Genomic DNA, 26,810 nt, shown 5'->3' with positions numbered 1-26,810 from the left:
GTGGCCTCTACAGTGTTAACAAGATTTTACTAATAGCCATATAAGGAAAAATGCCCTGCCCCTTGGCAGCCATGTTTTTCAAGCAAATGTGACCATTTTCGAACTCATCCAAGATATCATTGAGATTAAGCTTCTGACCAAATTTCATGAAGATTGGACAATAAATGTGGCCTCTGGAGTGTTAACAAGGCAAATGTTGACGGCACACGACGCACGATGGACAAAAGGCGATCACAAAAGCTCACCATGAGCACATTGTGCTCAGCTAAGCTAAACATATGAAGAATATTTAAAATAATGGCAGGATCCAGAAAAGTGTGACAGACTAACAGACACACACAGCGCAAACCATAAGTCCCTCTGCGGTCTCACCGGTAGGGGACTTATAAAAAAGGAATGGATATCAGGTTGAAAGTCACTTTATTTCCAGTAAATAATTGTAGTATAACAAAACCAAGTTAAAAACAAAAACAATCAAATAACACAACATGGTCACCAGTGCAAGCAACACCATAAGTAACTGGTCAGGGAACATCATGGCAGGAGAAATTCATATCACAGCCTGTGTGCAGTACCAGATATAAGGTACCGATGAGTCGAGCCTACCTCTAGAAAAACAGGGCTTCGTGCATGTATGTAAAATGATGTCTAAGATTAGTACAGTGCTCACAGGGTGCACAAGCTATTCAGGAACGAGTCTTTCTGCTTATATGAAATTGTTTGTTTAAAGGATGTCTGACTTGAACAAAATTCCAGTTTAGACTGAAAGTGTTGTCCCCCAATCAGACTGTGCGGACTGCACAGGCCAACCTTGGACGACACTTTACATTAAGACCAGTTTCCCCAGAATGAGGTTCAGTTATAGGTTCTGCATCACATACAAGCCCAACTATCATCAGGAGGCATCAAAGTTCTGTAGGCAGACGACACGGTGTGGCTCAACATGCTCCCTACACAGAGGGCACTCAGCCTAAAACAGAAACATACTTGATAGACTGGGTGCCAGTCTGTAGCTGAAATAGTTCTTCTATAGTGGTTGTAAACTTCTTATAAATACAATTTTACCTCAGATTGATGCTTTAAAATACAGTTATGGTAAATAAAGCTTGGTCTATTGTACCACTCCTAATGCTTAACAGACATTGATCATTGTCTCAATTCTCAAAAGCAATTCTTACATAAGGCCTTTCATACCAATTCAGAACAAATTACCATTATCTTTAAAACCTAAAATCCTAGAAATGTGTATGCTCCAATAACAATTTCCTACAAACATAACATCCTTGAATTATGGTCACAGATACAAATGTCCTAAACCTGAAATCATACAAACCAAAATCTAACAATCCTTAAATTCCTAGAACTAAATATGTTAAAAAAAACAACAATTTCATATAAACCAATAATCAAACAAACCAATATTTAACTATCCAAAAAATCCAAGTACTTAATATAGTAACAGAAACCAATTTCTAAATAACCTAAACTCCTAGAAATGCATCAACACTGCCTCTGTACCTTGGTCGCGCACCAGTCGTGTATGCAGCCCCAGCAGAAGAGGTGGCCGCAGGGGGTCACAGAGCTACGTGACCTCTCACCTAAACACAGGGCACACTTCCTGTCTGGCGACACATGACCTCCGATCTCTGAACTAAGATTAAGGCAGGGATATAAATAGATTTTGTAGCATTCTAGGAAAATGTGCCTTAATGCATGTGCCTAAATTGTTGTCCCAGATTAATTAATCAGGGATGATACTTTTTTGCATTGACTGGATTTTTGTTTAGAGGGGACTACACATTTGTTTTTGATCTGGGAAGACACTCCACACACATGCATTGAACCACATTTTCCCAGAGCCTAGCTCGTTTAGTAACATACTGCATAGTATAGAATATAGAATATTCAAGAATAATGGGTTCCATTCACTAGAAGCAATTAAGTAGAAGTTAAGCTTGTGTTGTTTTTAAATTTGGTTGAAAAACTATCAAGGAAGATACTTTTCTTCTAGTCTGGATTTTTAGTTCAGATGAGACTTCAATTAAACGAAAGATTTCATAACAGCGGAAAGTGATGTACCTGATGAGCCTGTGTGGACTGCACTGGCTAATCTGGGATGACACTTTACACATGTGCATTAAGCCTTGTTTTCTCAGAGTGTGGCTCATTTAGTAGCATTCTGCTTTAGGTATTTCATATTTAAGAGCTTTATTTCCTAAATTTGTCTAAAAAACATCAATTATTAATCAATTATTACACATGGCGTCTAAGAATATAGCTATATGTTCAATAATAATAATACTTGAGAAAGAAGGGACATAGTAAGGGTTAAAATTAGAATTATAAAACTGATGTTTAAGTATGTCATACTTATTCAGAATATTTAATGAAACAATATAGAAATTTGAGTATCAATTGACTCAACACTATACTTTAACAGACACAGATCAATGATTACAGTGCGTATGTCTTCTATGCATGCTTATGTGAAAATTTATTCCACAACTGCAGAGCACAAGTACTTACTGGGTATCACTTCCTCCTAGAAGGCCAGTACCCTTTCTGTATGTCTGCTGCAAGTATGCCCTGGTTCCCAGCACTGCAGACCCCGCAAGCTGGGCCAGGGTCAGCCAGCCTAGGGCTCGAAAACTCATGCTCACTGAATCATCAGATGCCTTCTGTAAACCACCTGTGTACTGCAACTAGCAAAATATGGGGAAACCATTAGTTTTTTTTGTTATTTGTTGAATTTTGTCAATGTTAACAATATTTAGAGTTTGTTTTTGGTTTTATTTTGTTTTTTTGTGAAGTAGTATTTGTGTTGGTGTTAACAATTTTTTAGCTAAATGCTAGTAATGGCAGTCTATAACCCAATCTTTACTTTTCCAATAGAAAGCTTAGCCCATCGAAGTGGAAAACCAGTACTAAGTGCATGTTTATAAGAAATTGTCTCTTCCTGGTTGAATAAGAGGTACAGTGAGAATTGCCTTTATAACTTATTTTTAGATGTTAGATCAAACCCAAATAAGTTATGTGCTTATATGTCAGTTTAAAGCAAAGTACAAATGTAAACTATAATTTAATCTCCATACACAATAAAAAAACGGGTTCAGAAAGAAACATGGCTGTATTTGTTTTAGTCCATTACTATACCCAATCATCCACATATTGCAGTAAGCTCTGTGACTGGTAGTGTTGTTTTTACTGTTGCAAAACTTTACATTAGACCTCAAAAGCACAATTAACTTTTGAGAGTTTCATGTTGATTGCACTTTAATATTATATCAAGAGTGTTCACAAGCTTTATAGCCATGTAACAGAAACTGACTATGCAGCAATGTTGTTCTTTCCCTGAGAAGAATCATTTTCGAAATAAGCTGAGGTGTCATAAGAAAATAATCTATGGAGTATGTAGATTGAAATTTGAGTAAAACAAGATGACTACATGTAGGATCGTTTTATTCAACTGTACAAATTCCCGTACTTACATATTGCACTCCTTTGAATCGCTTTGCAAGTTGATAGAAGATTCCTTGCATGTAGAACACAGCCATGTGCAGTCTGTGTGTGTGTAAAGGACCAGGTCCCTAGCAATGGGAATGCACTTCAGGAGAAACTCCCTGGTTGCTATGGGGACCTCCTGAAGACCATGTGACTGTAGCCTCCTCTCCAGCCAGTCTAGACCCTTGCGTATGGTGTACGGTATCAACACGTGGAAGAGTACCATAGTGAGGCGATGCTGCAATTAATCACCTTGTTCTTAGAGACTTGCTCACAGTAACACAAAATAACAATTTTTTATAAACATCTTATACATCCAAAAAAGAATGAATGTATTATATTCAAACTAGTAAAATAACAGTCCTGTCTCAGAAAAATGCTCAAAACATAAGTTCATGTATTGATAATTATCAATTGAAATATGCAAAAGTGTTTGTAAAGCTTTTGATTGATAATTTAACAAAAAGCTTGGATTACCAACTATTATTTAAACTTCCTTCTAAAATTCCCCTCAGGAAAGGCATTTTGTTGTTTGTCCTTTTCTTGTTAATATCATTGTTTAAAGCAATCCCAAAGTTTACAAATTTATAAAGTTACTTCACTTAATGATATACGAAAAGAGAAAATCTTTGAACAAATCCCTTAAACAATGTGTGTTTGTTAACACCAATTTGAGAATAGGTCAAGGTTCTTAGATTAAAAAAAAATTGGGAAATGTCTATGTTTTTTATTTTGCTTACAAATAGACAAAATTGAGAGTGAATAAGTTGTTAACATTGTGAATGCTGAAGTTAAACTCATAGACCTAAAAAGGTTTTATATTAGAGGTCACAGTGACCTTGACCTTTGACCTAGTGACCCAAATATGGGTGGGGCGTGTAGAACTCATCAAGGTACATCTACATATGAAGTTTCAAAGTTGTAGGTGGAAGCACTTTGATTTTAGAGCCAATGTTAAAGTTTTATATTAGAGGTCACAGTGACCTTGACATTTGACCCAAAAATGGGCGTGGCATGTAGAACTCATCAAGGCGCAGCTACATATGAAGTTTCAAAATTGTAGGTGGAAGTACTTTGATTATAGAGCGAATGTTAAGGTTTTAGCACGACGCAGACAGCAAATGCCAGACGCTGGACAGCGAGCTGGCTATGACAATACCTCGGCTTTTCTCAAAAAACAGCCGTGCTAATAAAATTAACAGGAACTTATTATTGAGATTATCAATGTCTCAAGAGATTCAACAATTATCCCCTTACCAGTACAGAGGGTACATGTCTTCTGAAAGAGTCTACCTGGATAATGTTCACATACTCCTCACCAATGGTCTGGAAACCTGAAACACATGCATACCAGATATTGCATTATAGATCCACATGTATGCACATGCACTTCAACTGCTTTTCAACCAGACAATGTTTTAAATACAATGACTTAAGAAATAGTTTAACATATCTTTATGAAACCCTACACTTGAAACTTTTCTAACGCAACACTTTTCAAACTTGAATATCTCAGTTATAACTTAAGATTTTGAAAAATATTTCCCATGTGATCATTTGACTACATTCTGGCCAAGCTCAGTATCAAATAATTCATCCGTGATGATTGGACGATTTAGAACATGGGGTGAGTATGGTTTCATTATTTTTCACGTGAAAATGGTTAAACATGATACTATTCTAAATTTATTTCAAGTTCATCAATTAAACTGGCTGCTTACACAAGGAAAACATATAATTATTTTTTAGAAATGCATTCCTCATATGAATATTTAGAGGCACAATAGCGCATTTTGGCAAATTGCAGGCTACCTACGTCAGGTGCTAAAACGTGCGAAGGTCACAGATGAATGATTTTATTGCTAGCTTGCACAGAATGTAATCAAAATCACATGTACAAATTTACATAAAAATCTTAACTCATAAGTGATATATTCAAGATAGAAAAGTTGTGCATTAGAAAAGTCTCCATTACAGTTGCTGGTAGCCTGCCAAAATGACAAAATGTGCGCTTGCGCTCCTAAATATTCACACGAGCCATACATTTTTAGAATTAATCTTATGTTCTCCTGGTGTAACAACCCACCTAAAATGATGAAATCGTTGTTTTTCAAAAATAATATTGTGTTTCAACATGTCCACCTGCAAAAAAAGATAAAACCATACATACACCACGTGCTAAAGCGTCCGATCGTCACGGGTGGATAATTTTATCATCAGCTTGTTTAAAATGTAATCAAATGTAAAATATTGAATAATAATCTTAAACCATAACTAAGATATTGAACTTTGAAACGTGTTATGTTAAAAAAGTCTCCAAGTGAATGCTATGATAAATAACCACTAGTTTAAAAGATTAAACAATATCAATGCTTAATCAGTATGGAAGAAGAAGCCAGATCAGCCAGCTTGGTCTCCCATTAAAAAATACAGAGAAATCCAAATCTGTATCCCAACAGAATTGCAGTCATCTTAAACAAACAACATGTTCAGATAATCAAGATGATAGAAGCCGTACCTGATATATGTGTTCAGATTGATAAAACTCTGCTGACAATACTTGAAATGCGGTTTTGATAATCAGGGCTTAAGAAATGTTTGTTAAGTATCATTTGGAATTTCCAGATCGTTCCAGCTTATCAATGACAACACGTTTCCCCGTCCTTTAAATGAAAATACAATCAAATCAGAAAGTGTCTCCCTGATAAGCCTGCAAGGACTGCACAGGCTAATCTGGGATGACACTTTATAAAAATTTATGCTTTATGCACATGCGAAATACCTGACTTTTTTTACACTTACCTGAGAGGGTTGTGAGACAGAAGTACCCCAGGTCAGCTGCCAGGTCCAGCTCTCTGCGCCAAGTAATCCAGGCCCTTGCACCTGCAAAATATGTGTATGATAATGCTGCAAAATGTGTGTATGATTATAATACAAAACCTTGAATGTTATAACTACTGAATAATAATTACTTCTGCAGTGTGATATTGGACTGATTTAATAGATGCATATAAAATAAAGAGGCATATTTTCAAGCATTTATTTTTTCAAAAGTCTTTAAATGTCATTAGTCCCAAAATAAAAAGTAAAAACAGAAAACAAAAACGAGTTAACATACTATTACTATTTATACTGAATAAGATTGTTAACGAAAGACCTTAGTGTTTCACATAAAAATAAAGGCTTTCTAACTACCGAGCAAGCTATGGACAACATCAGCTGACATTTTTCTCAAGTATGTCAGGTAATATTCATCCTTCTGTTGAGATCTTATAATCCCCGCTTTGCCAGCTACTTTGAACATCTGAAAAAAAACTCAAGCCTTTATTCAATTGTTAAATGCAAAGCCGGCAATAATACATTATTTTAGAACTCATTGATCAGAATGTTGAAAGTTCACCAGTTTGCTATGATTACATATCCTGGATTTATGGATATCATTCCTGGTAGACATAGTGAAATTGCAAGGAATTCATAAATCATAGAACAAAATGTGTCCGAGTTCATTTGCACACATGTGACCCAGTTCAATTTTTTTTTTACTGCTTTACATGTTATCAAAGTAATTTTCTGAATCATTAATGCCTTGGCTGTTGTTCTACAGACTATTTGGTGTAAATTTTAATTGATTTTATTCATTTGAGAGGTGAATTTAAGAATATTATTCAAACATTGGTTTTGTGCAGGAATTTAGACAGATGTATCACTACTATACATTTCCAGCATATACTGGTCAAGCATCAATAGCAGAAGATGTTCAATTACAATTTTTTTTTTATTCTGTTCAATCTTGTCATGCAAGCTTACAATTTGATTCAGAATACCTTTCATATGAATGCTGTTAAAAATTTATAAAAATACAGTGGTATTTAATTTTGTTTACAATTCGGCGTTAAATTTTGCTTGTGCGTATTTGCCCAAATTGAATTAAATAGATTGCTAGAGGCCAGCTTTGTGCCCATCATTAATTTGTTTTTCCATGTCTTGGTGTTGTTGTTTTTTCAAACCAGATGTTATATATATATATATTGATAAAAAAACAACATTGCAATAACATCATTATGGAAAAGCATTTTATATTGATAAAAATAATGTTGTTCTTTTACCAATAAATGGGGACTTTTGTATTTGTTAAACTATTAAAAGAACTAATAATTTGCATTTAAGTACAATTAAACATACAAAAAAGGTATATTCTTCGTTACGCATGAAATTTCACAACAAAATTTATTCTTTTTTCTTATTTTTTTGGTGTAGGATAAGGCATTTATGGCAAAAGTAATCATGTGTGTTTATAACAAATTTATTTGGTATTTTCCTTTGGCTTTTGGTCTGTGCCCAGTATAGGTTATGCCTCTTAAAGGCCCCTGTGCCTATCCCATCTGATTTGATATTTTGTATTTAGAGTATCTACTGAATGAGACGTTTAAAGCGACGTGAAATGTTTATGTACAGACCCAATTGACATGACGCCTGGACGATGATTGCTCCGCCCACTTTATCACGATGCTCAGCGGGTAGCAAACCTAGACAAGCTAACACCAAAATGGCTTCTTTGCCTAGAGATTGCATATAGACTTACGCGATATTCTGGATGATTTGTATGGACTTTTTCACACCATATAACACTTGTAAAAGGGGGTTGTGTCATTTAGTTATAATGCAAATGCAAAAAAATACGTTTATAGAGAACATCAGCTATTTATAACGTTTTTTTTCGGTACATTAAACACGCTCTCAAACGCTTGCGCGCTTACCGAAATCGAACCTGTTACTATGTGTAATGGTGTTATTAGCAATAAATTAACACTTATACACTGGTATTTACCCATGTTATTTACGAAAATATTAACGAAACATTTTCCCTCGTGTATTTGACACGAAATATCGCTTTATAACTGGGATTTCGGTGAAGTTTCACGCGCTTTCTGACGCCGAGTGGGTACCTAAATCCCACATGTTATTATGTATAAAAATGATATTTATAATATAAAAACATTGCTTATTTGACATTTATCAATCACTATAATTGAAAGTGCACAACACAATCAGTTTGGTCATTGTCTGATATAAATTAGCGTTGTATGAAGGAAAAAAACAAGATGCGTTTGTGAAACACAATGTCCCCCTATATGATGTTTGACCTTTAAGGATGACCTTGACCTTGTGAAGGATGACCTTGACCTTTCACCACTCAAAATGTGCAGCGCCATGAGATACACATGCATGTCAAATATCAAGTTGCTATCTTAAATATTGCAAAATAATTCATAAATAAAGCGATTTGGGCCACATATATTTGACCTCTGACCTTGAAGGATGACCTTGACCTTGACCTTTCACCACTCAAAATGTGCAGCTCCATGAGATGCACATGCATGCCAAATATCAAGTTGCTATTTTCAATATTGCAAAAGTATTTATAAAATAAGCGATTTGGGCCACATATATTTGACCTCTACCCTTGAAGGATGACCTTGACCTTGATCTTTCATCACTTAAAATGTGCAGCTCCATGAGATACACATGCATGCCAAATATCAAGTTGCTATCTTCAATATTGCAAAAGTATTCATAAAATGAACGATTTTGGCCACATATATTTGACCTCTGACCTTGAAGGATGACCTTGACCTTTCACCACTCAAAATGTGCAGCTTCATGAGATACATATGCATGCCAAATATGAAGTTGCTATCTTCAATATAGCAAAAGTTATTTCAAAATGTTAAAGTTGGCGCAAACAGACCAACAGACCAACAGACAGACAGGGCAAAAACAATATGTCCCCCACTACTATAGTGGGGGACATAAAAAGTCAGGCTACTTAATAAAGCTACCAGTATCAGACGCACGGGCAGGTACATGTACCGACTTCCCCCAACTAACTGCATTTATTGGTTATATTAGTAATATAACTTTTATACAATGGCATTTATTGATACGTTTTTATTAAAATAGTAACATAAAATGGTTTTAAATTGTTTCTGACACACACAAAAACTCGATTAATAACGGGGATTTCATTAAGTAACGCAAAGTGGGTACCAATATTCTCTAATATTTTACATGCACACGTGATATAATTCATACTTTATAATGCTTAGTTATTGCTTATATGACATTTCCAGTATTTGAAATAAATTAATGTTCTATAAGGGGGATCTCGGTAATTATACACATTAGAAGCTTCCATTCACTCTTGTCAAGACCGCATTTCCGCATTGGAAATCTTTCTGGATACCGAATGTCAGAGTTACATTATCCTTATTTACACCGTTTTGCGATATTTCATTTCCTTTTTTTTTTAAACAAAATAAACAAAACTCGTTGGAAAAATTGAGAACTAGGCATTTGATCTCCAAGTGTGAATTAAAAGCGTTCATTGGTGACAAAACATGTCTGGACATGTGTAGATACATGTACCTTTATTAAGATAAGATATCACGTGTCACCTTCAAATAACATGCATAATGACAATAAAGTGCATTACTATCAGAGTAATAAAACAGCATGAATTAGGCTTCATGCTGGATTTTACTTCTCTTAAAGTAATGCAGATGAATCTTGCTTCTATTAATCACCTAGTAACTAACAAAACTATTAAAAACATGAACTATTATGTCATGATCAGATCGATAACATTAACTATTTAAATCTGCTAGTATATTCGATAATAAGATATTGTAATTGTCTTTGACAGTGTTGACATTCAGTTGTTCGTGGAGACGACCGCTTGTATTCATCCATCTCTTACACTTCTCAAGATCTCTTTTCGGCTTTGGAAACTATATAAAAAAAGCCACCAACTAATCTGTCAGGATATCGATTTTCCGAATTACATAATCCCCATTGACACCGTTTTACCATTTTAATCTACGTTTTTTAAAGAGGAAAACCAAACAAACTCGTTGAAATAAAAGTGAACCTAGACATAGCTTGTCTAGAAAAAATGGCAGACAGTTTGTTGCTAACTCGCGTGCCCGATTAATCGATCGCTGATTGGTAGATCAATTCTTAGATAAGGATTTGATTGACAGGCGGCGTCATGTCAATTTCCTTGTTGTATGCATATTAAACAAATTGAGTTATGAGTGATATTTTCAATAGGCTGAATCTTTTGAATATGACCAATAGAAGCATCATGGTTCCTCTAATCAAGGTTTAAATTGAGTATAATCAAGATTCGATTTAACTGAATAAAATGTTGGTTTATTAGTTGCTGATCCATCCAGAACAGGAACAACTAATAGGAATGGAGCAAGACTTTTTGTTCTTGAAAATATTTTACAAATTTAAGAAATTGGCAACGCAAATTTGATGAGTTGGAGACTCAATTTTTCACAAAATGAGTGGGCAAATGATGGGAAAAAAAGCCCCGTTAGAGTATCTATACAGGCATGTAAATTTTATCAAATACAAGTAATGCAAAATGTGTGTATTCTTTGCATGAAAGAACTACTCTTACGGGCAAAAGCCTGCGAAGCGGGCGTTGACTGTTCATACATATGGAAATTTAGACATAAAATTACACCTAGGGATGCATCTCAAAAAAATTTGCCATGCGACATATATTTTCGCGATGCTATTTATGACCTAGAACAAATCAAAAACACGTTGACATATGCTGAATCACATGTAAAAACATACCTAAGGAAAAAGTATATAAATGACATCATAATTGTGTAGCAAATCACACTTAATATTCTCGCATTATATGTTTTTCTCCGCTACATTAGACCGTTTCAGAATTAAGATTACACAATTATCTCCCCTGAATACTCATCTTCTTCATTTTCTGTCTCATAGACTGGTTCACTACATATAGTGACAATCTTTACCAAACACAATTTCGGTAATATAACCCGTCTAAAATGTTTTGCCTCAATCTTTGATTTCTTTCGAATTTATTTGCTTTGATCTTTTCGATATCTAATTGTTATTATTATCCTGACAAATCACAAACGCTTGTCAAAACAAGGGACAAAATTGTCACAAAACCAGGTTTTCATTGTGAAAAAAAATCTGATAAAGGGAGAAAACTCAAACTGAACTTTTGAAATGAACAAACAAAATTAACCCCCTTTGTAAGTTTGTTTTTAAAAAAAATCTATTTTTAGTCGTGGCGACCTTGACATTGGAGATATTGACGTGATTCTTTCGTGCGACACACCGTCCCATGATGGTGAACAAATGTGCCAAATGATTTTAAAATCTCACAATGAATGACATAGTTATGGCCAGGACAAGCTCATTTATGGCCATTTTTGACCTTTGAACTCAAAGTGTGACCTTGACCTTAAAGATATCGACGTAATTATTTCGCGCGACACCGTCCAATGATGGTGAACAAATGTGCCAAATGATTTTAAAATCTGACAATGAACGACATAGTTATGGCCCGGACAAGCTTGTTCCACCCGCCCGCCAGCCCGCCAGCCCGCCAGCCAGCCAGCCCGCCCGCATTCGCCAATCTAATAACCAGTTTTTTCCTTCGGAAAACCTGGTTAAAAATAATTTGTTTTACACATTATAGTTGGCATCTATATTCTCCCAGTATTCTCGTGGTATTTCAATAATGATACCCTACTGTTAACTTGTCAGAATTCGTGACGCATTTTCCATTTGCTCTCAGACAGCAGTTTAACGTGGGATCATGAGCAATATTCTGGTAAGTTATAGTTGTTATGCATCAGAAATACATTTATTCACAAAATTTAAGATATTCCCATTTAACTTTTTAGTCTTTTAGCTTATTTTAAACGTATTTACACCTCATCTGCTCGCACTTGGCCGATATCCCGAAAGGTTACATATCACTATATAAAGTTAAGGCCTAAAACTACAAAATCTAATACCGTTGGATTTTGGTACGGAAATTTTTCGTAACAAATCATCCAGATTCGATATGAAAAAACTAACAACAGGACATTTAGAAACTGCATCAAATTTTAAGATTTAAGTTGGTTTTCCATTTTTAGAAGCTGTTTGCCAAGGCAAGAGCTCGGCTGCCGCATCACACAACTCCAGCCATTCTAGTGAGCAAAACTGACAGTTTTGGTTTTACAGAAATAAACAAAGCAGGGATTCCTGAACTATCAATGTTTCTAAGCTATATACACACAGTTATTTGCTGTGGTGATCTTATTATCTATTGGTTCTGTTAGTTTACTTGGATGGAACATGTGTAAACTTTTATAGAACTTTGAAAAGTCAATATCTGTATATCCAGTTTTTTTTTCCACTTTTTGGGAAGATAGCCCATGGCTTTGGAATTGGGAATTTTATCGGCATTTTCATGAAATTGGGAAAATAAATTCATTGGCCTTTTTTTTCCACACGAAAAGTCCACTGATTAGGAAAATACTAAATTTGATATAACTCTTTATAATCATTCAAATTAAAAGAACAAAATCATAAAATACTTTGTAAGATGTAATTGAATTAAAATTGAGATAAAATACGCATTAGACACTTCTTTCAAAAAAAAAAAAAAAAATTATTATTATTTTTTTTTTTTGGAAATTGGCAATTTTTGGCCACATTTTGGGAAAAAGTATACTTTTTGGGATTGGGAACATAGCCGAATTTCGGCTATAAAATCAGGCCAAAAAAAACCCTGATATCTATAAACAAAAATCAGCAATGGCATTATAAGATAAGATGTGCAAACATTGTCAAAGGGTTGTTAAATTAACAATTTGAAGGCAATGATGCTGAAGAAATATGAAGGTTCCCTTGCAAATTTAGTATGTATATCGACAAGTGTCTGCCAGTAAATGTCAAACTAGTAATACACAAGGGACAAAATTGTCACAAAACCAGGTTTTCATTGTGAAAAAAAATCTGATAAAGGGAGACAACTCAAACTGAACTTTTGAAATGAACAAACAAAATTAATGGAGATATTGACGTAATTTTTTCGCGGGACACACCGTCAAATGATGGTTAACAAATGTGCCAAATGATTTTAAAATCTCACTATGAACGACAAAGTTATGGCCCGGACAAGCTTGTTCCGCCCGCCTGCCAGCCCGCCAGCCCGCCAGCCAGCCAGCCAGCCAACCCGCCAGCCCGCCCGCATTCGCCAATCTAATAACCAGTTTTTTCCTTCGGAAAACCTGGTTAAAAACTACCACAAGTATGTAAAAGAAGTACCTGTTGTGATCATTTTTAGTAAGATAGTGTAATTCTAAACAGTAGCAAATAGCTTGTTTAGTTAGTGCATAATGCCATTAATATGAATACCTTTCTATTGTGTAATTAATAAATTTGTTGTTACTTGTTGTTCCATCAAAAATGTTTTATGCGCTAGTACAATATCAGCATTCGGAGAAAAGTGGGGATATTGTATTTATCTCCGTCTTCCGTCCTGGCCACTATCTGACCTCCTACACTATAAGCACTAGAACCTTGTAACTTACACACATGGAAGCTATGGGCATATGTGCGACCCTGCACTACATTGTATTTGGAATTTTGATCTGACCCCTGGGTCAAAAGTTATGGGGGTTGTGGTTGGGCCGTTCCATAAATTTTCACTCATTTTTTATGTTATTTTACATTAACTTCTTCATTTCTACACCGATTTACTTCAAATTGATATTGAACATCTCTTATGACAATACAGTCAATCTCAACTACATGTATGCATGGCCCCATTACCAACCCTGGGGCGCCCTGCCCACATAGACCACACCCACCCAAAATTTCCTTTTACTATAATTTCTTCATTTCTACACAGATTCACTTCTAATTGATACCGAACTTCTCTAATGACAATACCGTCAATCTCAACTATGCATGGCCACAATACCAACCCTGGGGCGCCCCGCCCACATAGAACACACCCACCCAAAATTGCCTTTTACTATAATTTCTTCATTTGTACACCAATTAACTTCAAATTGATACTGAATCTCTCTTATGACAATACAGTCAATCTCAACTATGCATGGTCCCATTACCAACCCTGGGGCGCCCCGCCCACATAGACTACACTCACCCAAAATTGCCTTTCTACTATAATTTCTTCATTTCTACACTGATTCACTTCAAATTGATATAACAATATGGTCAATCTCAACTATGCATGGCACCATTACCAACCCTGGGGCGCCCCTGGGTCAAACATGCGGCGTGGGGAAACACGTCGGCCTGTGCAGCGCCATTTCTAGTCAATTTTGTAAAAGGTAATGAAATATTACTTCATTGATTCCACAGTTTTGCAAAAGATAACATCACTTAAGTCTTTGGAATTTCATATACGTAAATATTCTTGTAAGTTGATGACAGTGTTTTAGTATTACTGATGGTGTAACTATTAGTTTTTGTGCAAATAAATGATGTGAAACGTTTTGTATCTCCACACAATACCACACACCTTCTTATATATGTACTGAATATATATAACAGTGTTTTTTTTCACCATTTTGGGAATGGGGCCGGGTCCCTTTGGATTTGGAAAATTCGCTGCGTTTTGACTAAAATTGGGAAATTGGTGTTGTTGTTGTTTTGCTAACAAATGCTTCAAAATTGAGGATACAAGTGTGCCCAGTATTATATTTTCTAAGGTTGATCTTATATGGATGGGAGATTAACAACATATTGATCTTTGGTTCCATTGGGAATTTTTAGCTCCCATTTGGGAAAAATATATACTTTTTTCCATTGAGAATGGGTCTGGTTACCGGACCCGATTTTGAATGAAAAAAAAAACACTGATATACTAACGTCATTAACATGCTTGTGCTAGCAGCTCACCTAAGAAAGACAATGACTTCTTTAGCGTAAGAATTTCCTGGTACATTTCAGTAAATTTTTCGTACCAGGTGTACATTTAAGTATACTTAAGAGTACCCCAGGTACATTTAAGTAGTACCCGAACCAACAATGAGCAGTAATTAGTGTCTTAATGGTGATCTTAAGAACGCTCCCACTAAAGGGATCAATACAGAAACCTCCCAGTTACTAAGCAGACACCATATCCACTATACTGCAACCACCGAACCAGCTTTCAATTCCTGCGGCTAGAAAACACACACAATTATAAGATGCTAGATCTTAAAGCTAGGAACATGTTACTCGTTTGAAGATTGAATTTTTTGGATGCATTACTTTATTTTTGAAACAATAATACTATTTTGAACACAATAATGTAAAATATTATTTATTAAAAATACATGGTTATCAAAAAAGCTTTTGCCCATAAATTAGGTAACACCTATAATCATATTGTCTTGAGCATTGCAATACATGTAATGAAGAAAAGCGTTATAATGGATTGATTTGAGAGTAGGCCATGGGGCAATATTATTACAGACCACAGCTCTACACTGTAAGGGATAAGATTGATTACTTTACAATTTTTCAATACACAGACACAAAAAACACAATATTTTTTTATTTAATATGGCTACTATCATGTTAAAACACACAGTACTTTTGGATAATAAGCTCAAATGCACAAATATTCATAATTTCGCAACATCCGGGCACTTGCGTCAGTTAGAGTTACGTGCCCCTTGACGACGGTGAAAACAATATTGAGCGCTGCGCTATTTTATTTGCATTGAGAAATAAAGCGTGATCGTTATTTATATATTTAAATGATTAAATTAAGATTTTTTTTCAACATGCAAACAAGTTGTTCTACTTTACTGAAACAAATTAGATTAAAAACAAACAATAAATATATCAATTTCAAATATAAAACATATATATACATTAACCATATAGGTATTTAACTGGGAAAACAAACACATTGATACATTAAATTTGATTAAATTAAATGCAATATTTTTTATTTGATTGTTAATTAATTGCATCAATCTTAAAATCGTGTAAGCCTTTGTATTCCGGTGTTTAATTGCCCCTTTGTTCTGCATAAACCGATTATCTTGTCTTTATCAGATATTATCCAGACAACTAACAGCATGGTGTCATAAACCACACTGGATGGTAGATGACAGCGCCATTAAACACCATTGATGATGCCACCATGTCTTCTTCTCTTTCTGTGTGTATTAAGCAGTCATTTGGTTGAATAATTAACGCCGACATACTAGTAGTTGCTTAAATTAGATATGTTACATATTGTACAAATTAAAAGTCATGTCCAATTAAGATTATCAGAAATTGTACACCGTAAAGATACTAGCCGATTAATTTATTTAAAAAAAATAAGCATTTAATAATTATAAAATTTATGTAAAACACAAGTAACGTATCTAGCGTGAATCGGTTTATTCAAACGACGTCATTCCGAATCCCGCACAATCGTTCCTACAGACCGTATTAAGATTAAATGTTACGGCAACAAACGAACGACATCATAAAAACAAGAAATTACGTTTGACAGCAACAGCGGTGAATAATTTAAAAAAAAAATGTACATAGATGTGTGTGTTAAAAATCTTATATATTTGTCACTCATACTCATAACAATCAACTGGTTTATACAACACATGTCAGGGACGAGAAGTGATATATAACAGGGCTGAGTATTGCAGTTTTAGTATTGACTTCCTATACTTACAGCTCTAATGGATTTGCCATTTGAGAAAGTGCTAACTTACAGGTTGACTTTTTTTTTATTTTTTGAAATATTAATTAGATCTATTCATTTGTTTTAATTTGATTTAATCAAAAACGTAAAAGCGATAGACAATAAGTAAGTAAGTAAAGTTTATTAAACCAATCTTGGGTCATAATGAATGGCATGGTGGCATGTAAATCACAATGTAAACAGATAATGCACCAAAATAAAAGAAATACTATAAATCAAATCAGTATAAAGTAAACAAGAGTTCCGCGGTCGGAGATGACCGCATTGAAGCCGGATTTTTGATTTAAATGACAGGAAAGTACCTTTCGTGTTTTTGTCAATGCAATACTTAAATTACTGAAATATTGTTCAAAGGTCAAAATGAAATGTAAGTACTTTTCAAGGCATGAGCAAACCTTGTGTTATGTTTTGAATGCATATAACAATTTTAACATTTTAACATTGAAGGTCACAGTGACCTTGACCTTCAAATGAATGACATTGAAATGAGCAGTGGTGATCTTCTAGTACTGGCCAACCTTTATGTCAAGTTTGAAGACTCTAGGTACAAGCATACCAAAGTTATAACATGGAATAAGAACTTTAACATTTTTACCTACCAAATTTATAAGAACTTTAACATTTTTACATTCAAGGTCACAGTGACCTTGACCTTAGAATGAATGACCTTGAAATGACCAGTGGTCATCTAAGTGTGCTTGCAAACCTTCATGTCAAGTTTGAAGACTCTATGTCCAAGCATACCAAAGTTATAACAATTTTAACATTTTAACATTTAAGGTCACAGTGACCTTGACCTTCAAATGAATGACATTGAAATGACCAGTGGTCATCTTCTAGTACTGGCCAATCTTTATTTCAAGTTTGAAGACTCTAGGTACAAGCATACCAAAGTTATAACATGAAATAAGAACTTTAACATTTTTACATTCAAGGTCACAGTGACCTTGACCTTCAAATGAATGACCTTGAAATGTCCAGTGGTTACTTACTAGTTCTGGCCAACCTTCATGTCAAGTTTCAAGACTCTAGGTCCAAGCATACCAAAGTTATAACAACTTTAACATTTTTACATTCAAGGTCACAGTGACCTTGACCTTCAAATGAATGACCTTGAAATGTCCAGTGGTTACTTACTAGTTCTGGCCAACCTTCATGTCAAGTTTCAAGACTCTAGGTCCAAGCATCCCAAAGTTATAACAACTTTAACATTTTTATATTGAAGGTCACAGTGACCTTCACCTTCAAATGAATGACCTTGAAATGACCAGTGGTCATCTGTTAATCCTGGCCAACCTTCATGTCAAGTTTGAATACTCTAGGTCCAAGCATACCAAAGTTATACCATGAAGAAGAACTTTAACATTTTTACATTCAAGGTCACAGTGACCTTGACCTTCAAATGAATGACCTTGAAATGACCAGTGGTTACTAACTAGTTATGGCCAACCTTCATGTCAAGTTTCAAGACTCTAGGTCCAAGCATACCAAAGTTATAACAACTTTAACATTTTTTATATTGAAGGTCACAGTGACCTTGACCTTCAAATGAATGACCTTGAAATGACCAGTGGTCATCTGTTAATCCTGGCCAACCTTCATGTCAAGTTTGAAGACTCTAGGTCCAAGCATACCAAAGTTATACCATGAAATAAGAACTTTAACATTTTCGAGCACGCCGCCCGCCCGCCCCCCCGCCCGCCCGACAACATCAATCTATAAGCCGAGATTTTTTCGAAAAAAATCCGGCTAATAAAGCTTGATTTTGATAACACAACTTAGGCTTTCAGTAGGTGTACCAGAATTTCCTACTAATTTTCCAGCTTCACGTTATAATTATGAAATGACATATCCTCAAGTGCCCAATTTCGACGCATACAAGCAGTTTGTTGAAGTTTTGTTGCTCAATATAGGGATTTATGTAATAAATTTTGTTATTTCATAACACATTTACCTTTTATTTACACAGTTTAAATTCAATTGATTGTGTTATCAACAAAAATTCGTTGAAAAACGCAATGACCCAAGTCTATGTAACGGCGGCCATATTTGTTGAGAGTGCCCTAAAACGACGCATCTGATTGGTTACCTGATTTCAATGTAAATGTCACTCCTGTGGAGACTGAATGCATAAAATATTAACTCATGATTGTTGTACTTAAATTTGTATCACTGTAAAAGCAAAATGGAACTGAAATTAATTAAATTAAATAAGGTTTTGAATTTTAGGATGCCATACTTTCTGGCAGTGGCCTTAATAGGGGGCCCTGTCAGCAACCCCTTGTCATAAGCTGTGTTTATGGAAGTAGGGTGAATATAACCTGTACTTCTTTTGTGGAACCTACAATTATAATTAACTAAATGAAAATAAGTACTAAATATAATATGCAATTACCAACATTAACACTTGCTACATGTAGTTAAAATTGTATTACAGCATAACCAAAAAACATATCCGGACTTCAAATCAAAGTTTACGCGTACACCTTTTTCATAGTGAAAATTAATCTATTTTTACGATGTTTTGTCAAATGGCAGTCACGTGACTTATGAATGAAATAGTGAACTTTTGCAGACGAAACCGATGCATTATCCCAAGGTCTTATTTACAAAGACAATTGGGTGTAAAGTGTTCAAAAGTTTTGCATTAAGTAAAATACATAAAAATCCATCAATTGCAAACCAATCAACCATATCTTACCTTTTAACCCGCTATTTTCCACATAACAAACAACAACTATCGTAAATTGTGCCTAGTGTACCATGTGCTATTGTATGACGTCAACGGATGTCGCTTATGTATCAAACAGAGGCAAAACAAAAATGCGTCGAATTAGGGCAGCATCAATTCGGATCACTCAACAATAGTAAAAATATACAATGTATGAATATGAATGAACTCTAAAAGAACGACAATATCAATTACATCAACATCTACAATGATACTCCCATTATTAGAGAATAAACTTATTTACCTAGTGTCTCAATGAGAAAGATATGAATGTCGCCATTTGGTCCGGTCATTTTTCCAACATCCCGTATGTAATTCATACGGATATTTCATTTAGTCAAAAAAATTTAATATTCTGGTCATATTGGGCTTTCGAAGTGCAATCTAACCATTTATAACAGTCAAAAGATTTTCAATCACCAATTACAGCACATTTAATTACTTATCAACTTCCAAATTGGAATGCAATTGGGGAAATGCCAGCAGAGATAGCTCAATCAGCGTTGTTAATCGACCGTATCTAGGGAATTGTTTACACCGTCGCTAAGGTACTGCCCCGTGTGTGACGTCAGCGCGATAACAAGAATGATATCCAAACTTAATTTGTCCGGAAAATACATTCACTTTAAAACGTACGCATACGGCGCTTAAATGCATATGCCAGTGAAATTTGAGTCATGTCTCTAATCTAAAGTGCGTTTATTTGCAACCTAAAAACAAGAATTTGTCTGAATAGTCTATTCTTACGAATAAATCACTCCAAAAAACTTAGAGCAAAAATACTTACTTTTGTTGTTGTTGTTGTTTTGGTGTTTTAACGGTGACAGTATAACTTTGTATAGCACAATAGTGTCCTAGTAGTTGTTGAGAAACTCTACATTGCTTCTTTTCATTTTATCGTTAATAGTTGTACAACATTCCAAAGGTAAGTGTCCTGGGGTTTGATGTATACATGAAATCACGCAGTGGGTGGAGGGTATGGAATTATTATTAATGTAAGCTCGGTTGGTAGAGCGCCATGCCAGGGTCCCAGCAGACGTGGGTTCATGCTTTGCACAAAGCCACAAGGCGTTCTTTTCCTCTTGGATTTACTTTATCGATATTTTGCTAAGGTGCAATTGTATTATTGCAACTAATGCCACCCCACCCCAACCCTTACGTCTGCAACTGATGCCATGGTATGGTTATTCAGGTTCTTCTGAAGAAAAGGGATTTAAAAAGCATAAAATTAATGGATTATGGATTTTGGAACTGTTCACAGAATTACAAAATTAAATATCTGTGACAAATGTCTTTAGAAGAGCTATTTACTAACAAAACTTTATATTAAATATCCGGCGTTAGATTAAATTACCATTATTTTAAGGGGTGTTGCTGCAGTTTTGTTGATTTGTTTCTATCAAATAGATTTTGTTTACAATTTATATTTAAGATATATATATAAATACTATATGAAAAATGAAATAAAAACATGGGGTCATCGGCCTTGTTTTGATTTTATTCACCATTATATAACATGTACTTTTTCAATAAAACTGAAAAATCTCTAATTGCGTAAAAATAATTAATAACCTATGAAATTGGCAACATGTAGATATTATATAATGCTAAAATACATCCTACACCATTTAATTCAACCACACACTACCAATAAAATGGAGTATACAAGTTTAATTTTAAGAAATTTATATTTTTTATTTTTATGTCACCAAAAAAAGCGTCATTTTTTTACTATTGTAACCACATAAATGGAATTTAATTTTTTTTCTGTCAAATTAACTTACTTAACTTAGTCCTCTTCGCCCACTTCATGGCATAGGGCCTTGACTACTGTCCGCCATTGGGTACGGTCCTGAGCCATGCGCATTGCTTCACCCCATGATAGATGGAGAGGCTTTAGCTCTGTCTCAAGAGTTCTCCTCCAGATGGTTGCTGGTCTTCCTCTCTTTCTCTGGCCTTGTGGATTCCAGTCCAGAACATGTCTGGTGATGTTTGGTTGGTCTCTTCGGAGGGTATGGCCAATCCATTTCCACTTCCTCGCTTTAATGATGGTGGTGATTGGTTTCTGTCTCTGTCTTCTGATTGAACGCCTTTTTGAAATCTATGAATGTCATGTATAAAGGTGTCTGCCATTCCAGTGATTGCTCAATGATGACTTGCAGCTATCTGGTCAATACACGATCGCCCGACTCGAAAACCCGCTTGCTCGTCCCTCATCACTTTGTTGACTGCTGCTTTAATCCTTTCCAGGATTACTCTTGTAAGCACTTTGCTTGGCAGAGACAGTAGCTGGATTCCTCGCCAATTTTGGCAGTCTCCCAGATCCCCCTTCTTTGGCAGCTTAACAATAAGTCCTCTACGCCATTCTGATGGTACCTGTTCTTGTTCCCATATATTAGCAATGAGACCTTGCAGGATGTCTACTGTTGTCTCTGGATCTGCTTTCAGGGCTTCAGGTCGAATGCTGTCTAGGCCAGGTGCTTTGTTGTTCTTCAGTTTCTGTACTGCCTTGATGAGCTCTTCTCTACTGATGGGCCCCATGTATATATTAAGGTTTTTCTTTGCCTCAATTACTGGTGGGCTTTTAACTGGTGTGCCATTTAGGAGTATTTTGAAGTGTTCGCTCCATCTTTCCAGTTGTTCTTTTGGACTAGTCAGTGTCTCTCCATTTAGGGATTTCACTGGTTTGCCAGAGCTCGTGCTTCTTCCTGACAGTTTGAAATGTTGTATACCGTCCTCATGTCCCCTTTTTCTGCTGCTTCTTGTGCTTGTTCAGCCATCTGGTCTACCTGATTGCTTTTATCTCTTCTTGCACTCTTCTTGACTTCCTTCCCTTTCCCTCTGTATTCCTCTTGCAGGGTCTGTCTTCTTGCCCTGGTCTTGGCTTGTAGTAGCCTGTGTCTAATATCTTTCTTCTGTTCTATCAAATTGATGGTTCCTTCATACAGCCAGCTCTTGTGTGTCTTCTTCCTGCACCCCAGTATTTCCTTGCATGTGCTCTTGAAGACTTCCTTGACAGTGTCCCATTTGTCGTCCACAGTGGCTTCTTTAAGATTGGTGAGGGCTTGGAACCTATTAGATAGGGCGATGGTGAAGTCTTGACGCACTAGCCCTTCTTTTAGTTTAGAGGTGTTTAAAAATGGCTGTCTTTGCAGACCCAATTCCTTCACTCTGGCGATCTTTACTCTGAGTTTGGCTATCACCAGGTCGTGGTTGGAGCCTATGTCTGCACCTCTGTAAGCTCTTACATCAGCTAGGGTTCTTCTCCATCTTCTTGATATGGCAATGTGGTCAATTTCGTTCTCTGTTGCCATATCTGGTGATCTCCAGGTCTTCTTGTGGATATCTCTGTGTGAGAAAATGGTGCCGCCAATGACAAGATCATTGTTGGCGCAGAAGTTCGTGTATAGTTCACCATTCTCGTTCATAGTGCCCAAGCCTTCTCTTCCCATCACCATCTCTTTTCCTGTATTGTCTGTGCCGACTTTTGCATTCATGTCTCCGCTGACATTATGACTATGTCTCTTCTTGGTGCTCTGTCAAGTACTCCTTGAAGCTGTTCATAGAACTCGTCTTTGGTGGCTTGTTCTGCTTGGTTTGTAGGAGCGTAGCACTGTATCAGTGTGACATTCTGGAATTTCGACTTAAAGCGAGCTGTCATCAATCTCTCGTTGATTGGTTCCCATTCTATTAGACACTTGTTCGCCTCCTTTCTAAGCGTTAGCCCCACTCCATGATGGTGACCTTCTTCTTCTGGCAATCCAGAGTACAGCAATGTATGCCCGGATGCCAAGGTGATCTTTCCTGAAGATGTCCATCTTGTTTCGCACATGCCAAGTATCTCCAGCCCATACCTGTCCATTTCTCTTGCTGCTTGTGCCGCTTTTCCGGTTTCATAGAGTGTTCTCACATTCCAATTTCCAATCCGTAAGGCGTTCTTCGGTGAGAGTATAGTCTGCAGATGAGTCTGCTTCATATGCTATCTCCGGGGTCGATACCGTTGAATCCTCTGGTTTCAGTAGTGTTGGTTTCTGTAGCAGTGTGTGTTTTTTCACGGTGGGGGAGCTAGCCCTACGCGCAACCTTCCTCCTTTCTCAGCAGGGCTTAGGACCATCCATGGCGGAGTCTTCTATTCTGTCAAATAGAATTCTGCAAAACTGTTCAAATATGTTCATCTTCGTATTGTCATCATACAACACAAATACAAAAAGGGGGTCACCGCACTTTTAACAGAGATTTTTTGTTTTAACAATCCCTACCGTCTAGGTCAAATTTCATAAAATGCAGCAATAATCAGGCAAACCCAATTACCAGTACATAGATGTTAGAAATATGCATAAACATTAGAAATTGTTTACAATCTTAACTGGGATCACAGCAGCTTACCAAAAGACATTAATAAATAACAATATTTAATCACAAACATAAGACATTCAGTATCAAGATCGACCTTAATCATGAATAACTTACATGTACTTGTTCACAAATTTTGGCATGTTTGAATTTTTTATTAAATGCTTTAAATTGATAAATGTAAACAACAGGACTAACGAGCTCCAGTATAAAACAAGAATGAAATTAAAGAAAGAAAAAAAAAAGTTAAAAAAAGTTAACCCCACCTGGGATCGAACCATTGACAATTGTATTATGAACCAACTCGGTCATTTCTGATGATACTGATAACAAAAATATTGAGTTGTGATAATAGCATCATCAGTGTTGCTATAAATACATCCTCGGTTAAATAAACTGTCGCAACACCCCTTAAATCATGATGTTGACAATAGATGTTTTTTTCTAAGTTATGGATGAAGCATTTCATTTTTCATGCCCTCAACAATCCAATATTTTAAACATGTTTCATAGTAAGAAGAGCTAATTAGCTTGTTAAGTGTTTTAATACAATTAAACCTTGCATTTTTATGCCCTCTAAGGAGGGCATATAGTGATCGGACCGTCCGTCCATCTGTCTGTCTTTCTGACACACTTTGCGTTAAGGTTTCTCAAAATGCTTATAACTTCTATTTCCCTTGAGATATAACCTTCATATTTGGTATGCATGTGTATATGGACAATGCCTTTCCATACCCACAAAACTTTTGACCCCTGCGACCTTGACCTTGAACTTGAACTTAGGGTCTGCATTTAGCTTTTGAAAACTGCATTTAGGCTTCCAAAAATACTCATAACTTCTATGTCCCTTGAGATATAACCTTAATATTTGGTATGCATGTGTATATGGACAAGGCCTTTCCATACGCACAAAAATGTTGACCCCTCTGATCTTGACCTTGAACTTAGGGTCCGCATTTAGGTTTCGAAATCTGCATTTAGGTTTCGAAAAATGCTCATAACTTCTTTGTCCCTTGAGATATAACCTTCATATTTGGTAGGCATGTGTATATGGACAAGGTCTTTCCATAGGCACAAAAATTTTGACCCCTCTGACCTTGACCTTGAACTTAGGTTCCGCATTTAGGTTTCGAAATCTGCATTTAGGTTTCGAAAAATGCTTTATAACTTCAGGGTTTTTTTTGGCCCGATTTTATAGCCGAAATTCGGCTATGTTCCCAATCCCAAAAAGTATACTTTTTTCCCAAAATGCTGCAAAAATTCCCAATTTCAAAAAAAAAATAATATATATATATTTTTTTTTTTTTAGATAGAAGTCTAATGTGTATTTTATCTCAATTTTAATTCAATTACATCTAACAAAGTATTATATGATTTTGTTCTTTTAATTTGAATGATTATAAAGGGTTATATCAAATTTAGTATTTTCCTAGTCAGTGGACTTTTGGTGTGGAAAAAAGGGCTAATGAATTTATTTTCCCAATTTCATGAAAATGCCAATAAAATTCCCAATTCCAATGCCATGGGCTATCTTCCCAAAAAGTGGGAAAAAAACCTGAACTTATATCAAAGCGTTTATAGGGGGCATATGTCTTCTTATGGGTACAACTCTTGTTATTCTATGATTTTTTGGCAAACTGTAGATAATTCAATTTAATTATTAAGATATTTGAGCAACAACAACAAGGCTACAATCAAGCTTTAAGAGAACATTTGGAACTAGTTTCATAGTAATTATATGTTTCATCATTTAATTTCATGTCATAAGTTCCATTAAGTGTAATATAATTATGGAGGCACTGATGTTCAATACATGTAGTAGTTAGTAAAACTAAAACAAAATGATGCAGTTTCCCAATTTTTCAGCCTACGCAATATTGAACACCAAGGTGATGGACACTGGCTCCCTGCTGTACTATCTCATGCTCATGCCAAGCACTCTCATTGTCTTTGTAATTTGTCTATTTCTGCGCTGGATGGGACTGAAGTTTTTCAGACACAACTGACTGAAGGTGAACATAATGTGAAAGTTATTTGTTCTTCTTTATTTGCTGGACTGTTTGTTAGCTTTTTATTAGCTCACCTGTCACAAAGTGACATGGTGAGCTTATGTGACGGCGTAATGTCCGTCGTGCGTGTGTGCGTCCGTCAACAATTTGTTTTGTAGACAGTAGAAGTCACATTTTTCATCCAATCTTTATGAAATTTGGTCAGAATGTTTACCTTGATGAAATCTGAGTTGGGATTGTATTGGGTCATCTGGGGTCAAAAACTAGGTCACTAGGTCAAATAATAGAAAAACCTTGTGTAGACAATAGAGGTCACAGTTTTCATCCAATCTTTATGAAATTTGGTCAGAATGTTAATCTTGATGAAAACTGGGTTGAGATTGTATTTGGGTCATTTGGGGTCAAAAACTAGGTCACTAGGTCAAATAATAGAAAAACCTTGTGTAGACAATAGTGGTCACAGTTTTCATCCAATCTTCATGAATTTTGGTCAGAATATTTATCTAGATGAAATTTTTTGGATTGTATTTTGGTCATATGTGGTCAAACTCTAGGTCACTAGGTCAAATAATAGAAAAACCTTGTGTAGACAATTGAGGTCACAGTTTTCATCCAATCTTTATGAAATTTGGTCAGAATGTTTATCTTG

The 26,810-nt window shown here is 35.6% G+C and overlaps 2 protein-coding genes across 2 annotated transcripts in view; one reads left to right on the top strand and one right to left on the bottom strand.

Annotated features, from left to right (window-relative positions):
* Nucleotides 1–26,810, top strand: part of LOC127839947 (ZZ-type zinc finger-containing protein 3-like) — a 432,333-nt gene that overhangs the window by 389,928 nt on the left and 15,595 nt on the right. The window lies entirely within an intron of this gene.
* On the bottom strand, nucleotides 404–20,815 carry LOC127837971 (peroxisome biogenesis factor 10-like). The gene is made up of 8 exons (XM_052365447.1): nucleotides 20,587–20,815; nucleotides 6,697–6,805; nucleotides 6,304–6,384; nucleotides 4,759–4,835; nucleotides 3,489–3,739; nucleotides 2,527–2,702; nucleotides 1,519–1,651; nucleotides 404–970 (listed from the first exon to the last, which is right to left on the bottom strand). Exons 2-6 carry the CDS (start codon nucleotides 6,803–6,805, stop codon nucleotides 2,657–2,659), a joined length of 564 nt encoding a protein of 187 aa, XP_052221407.1. The 5' UTR covers nucleotides 20,587–20,815; the 3' UTR covers nucleotides 404–970; nucleotides 1,519–1,651; nucleotides 2,527–2,656.

This window comes from Dreissena polymorpha, chromosome 7 (genome assembly GCF_020536995.1).
Source record: "Dreissena polymorpha isolate Duluth1 chromosome 7, UMN_Dpol_1.0, whole genome shotgun sequence".
Taxonomy (NCBI): domain Eukaryota; kingdom Metazoa; phylum Mollusca; class Bivalvia; order Myida; family Dreissenidae; genus Dreissena; species Dreissena polymorpha.
The sequence above is the reverse complement of the archived record's forward strand: the minus strand, read 5'-3'. Positions and strand labels throughout refer to the sequence as shown.

What these genes read in the sequence shown, in the direction of transcription:
- LOC127837971 (XM_052365447.1), bottom strand. Translation starts at nt 6,805, where the DNA reads ATGTTCAAAGTAGCTGGCAAAGCGGGGATTATAAGATCTCAACAGAAG. An exon ending in CTGTCTCACAACCCTCTCAG is followed by an intron (nt 4,836 to 6,303) that starts GTAAGTGTAAAA and finishes CATGTGTTTCAG; the next exon opens with GTTTCCAGACCATTGGTGAG. An exon ending in GACATGTACCCTCTGTACTG is followed by an intron (nt 3,740 to 4,758) that starts GTAAGGGGATAA and finishes GATTAATTGCAG; the next exon opens with CATCGCCTCACTATGGTACT.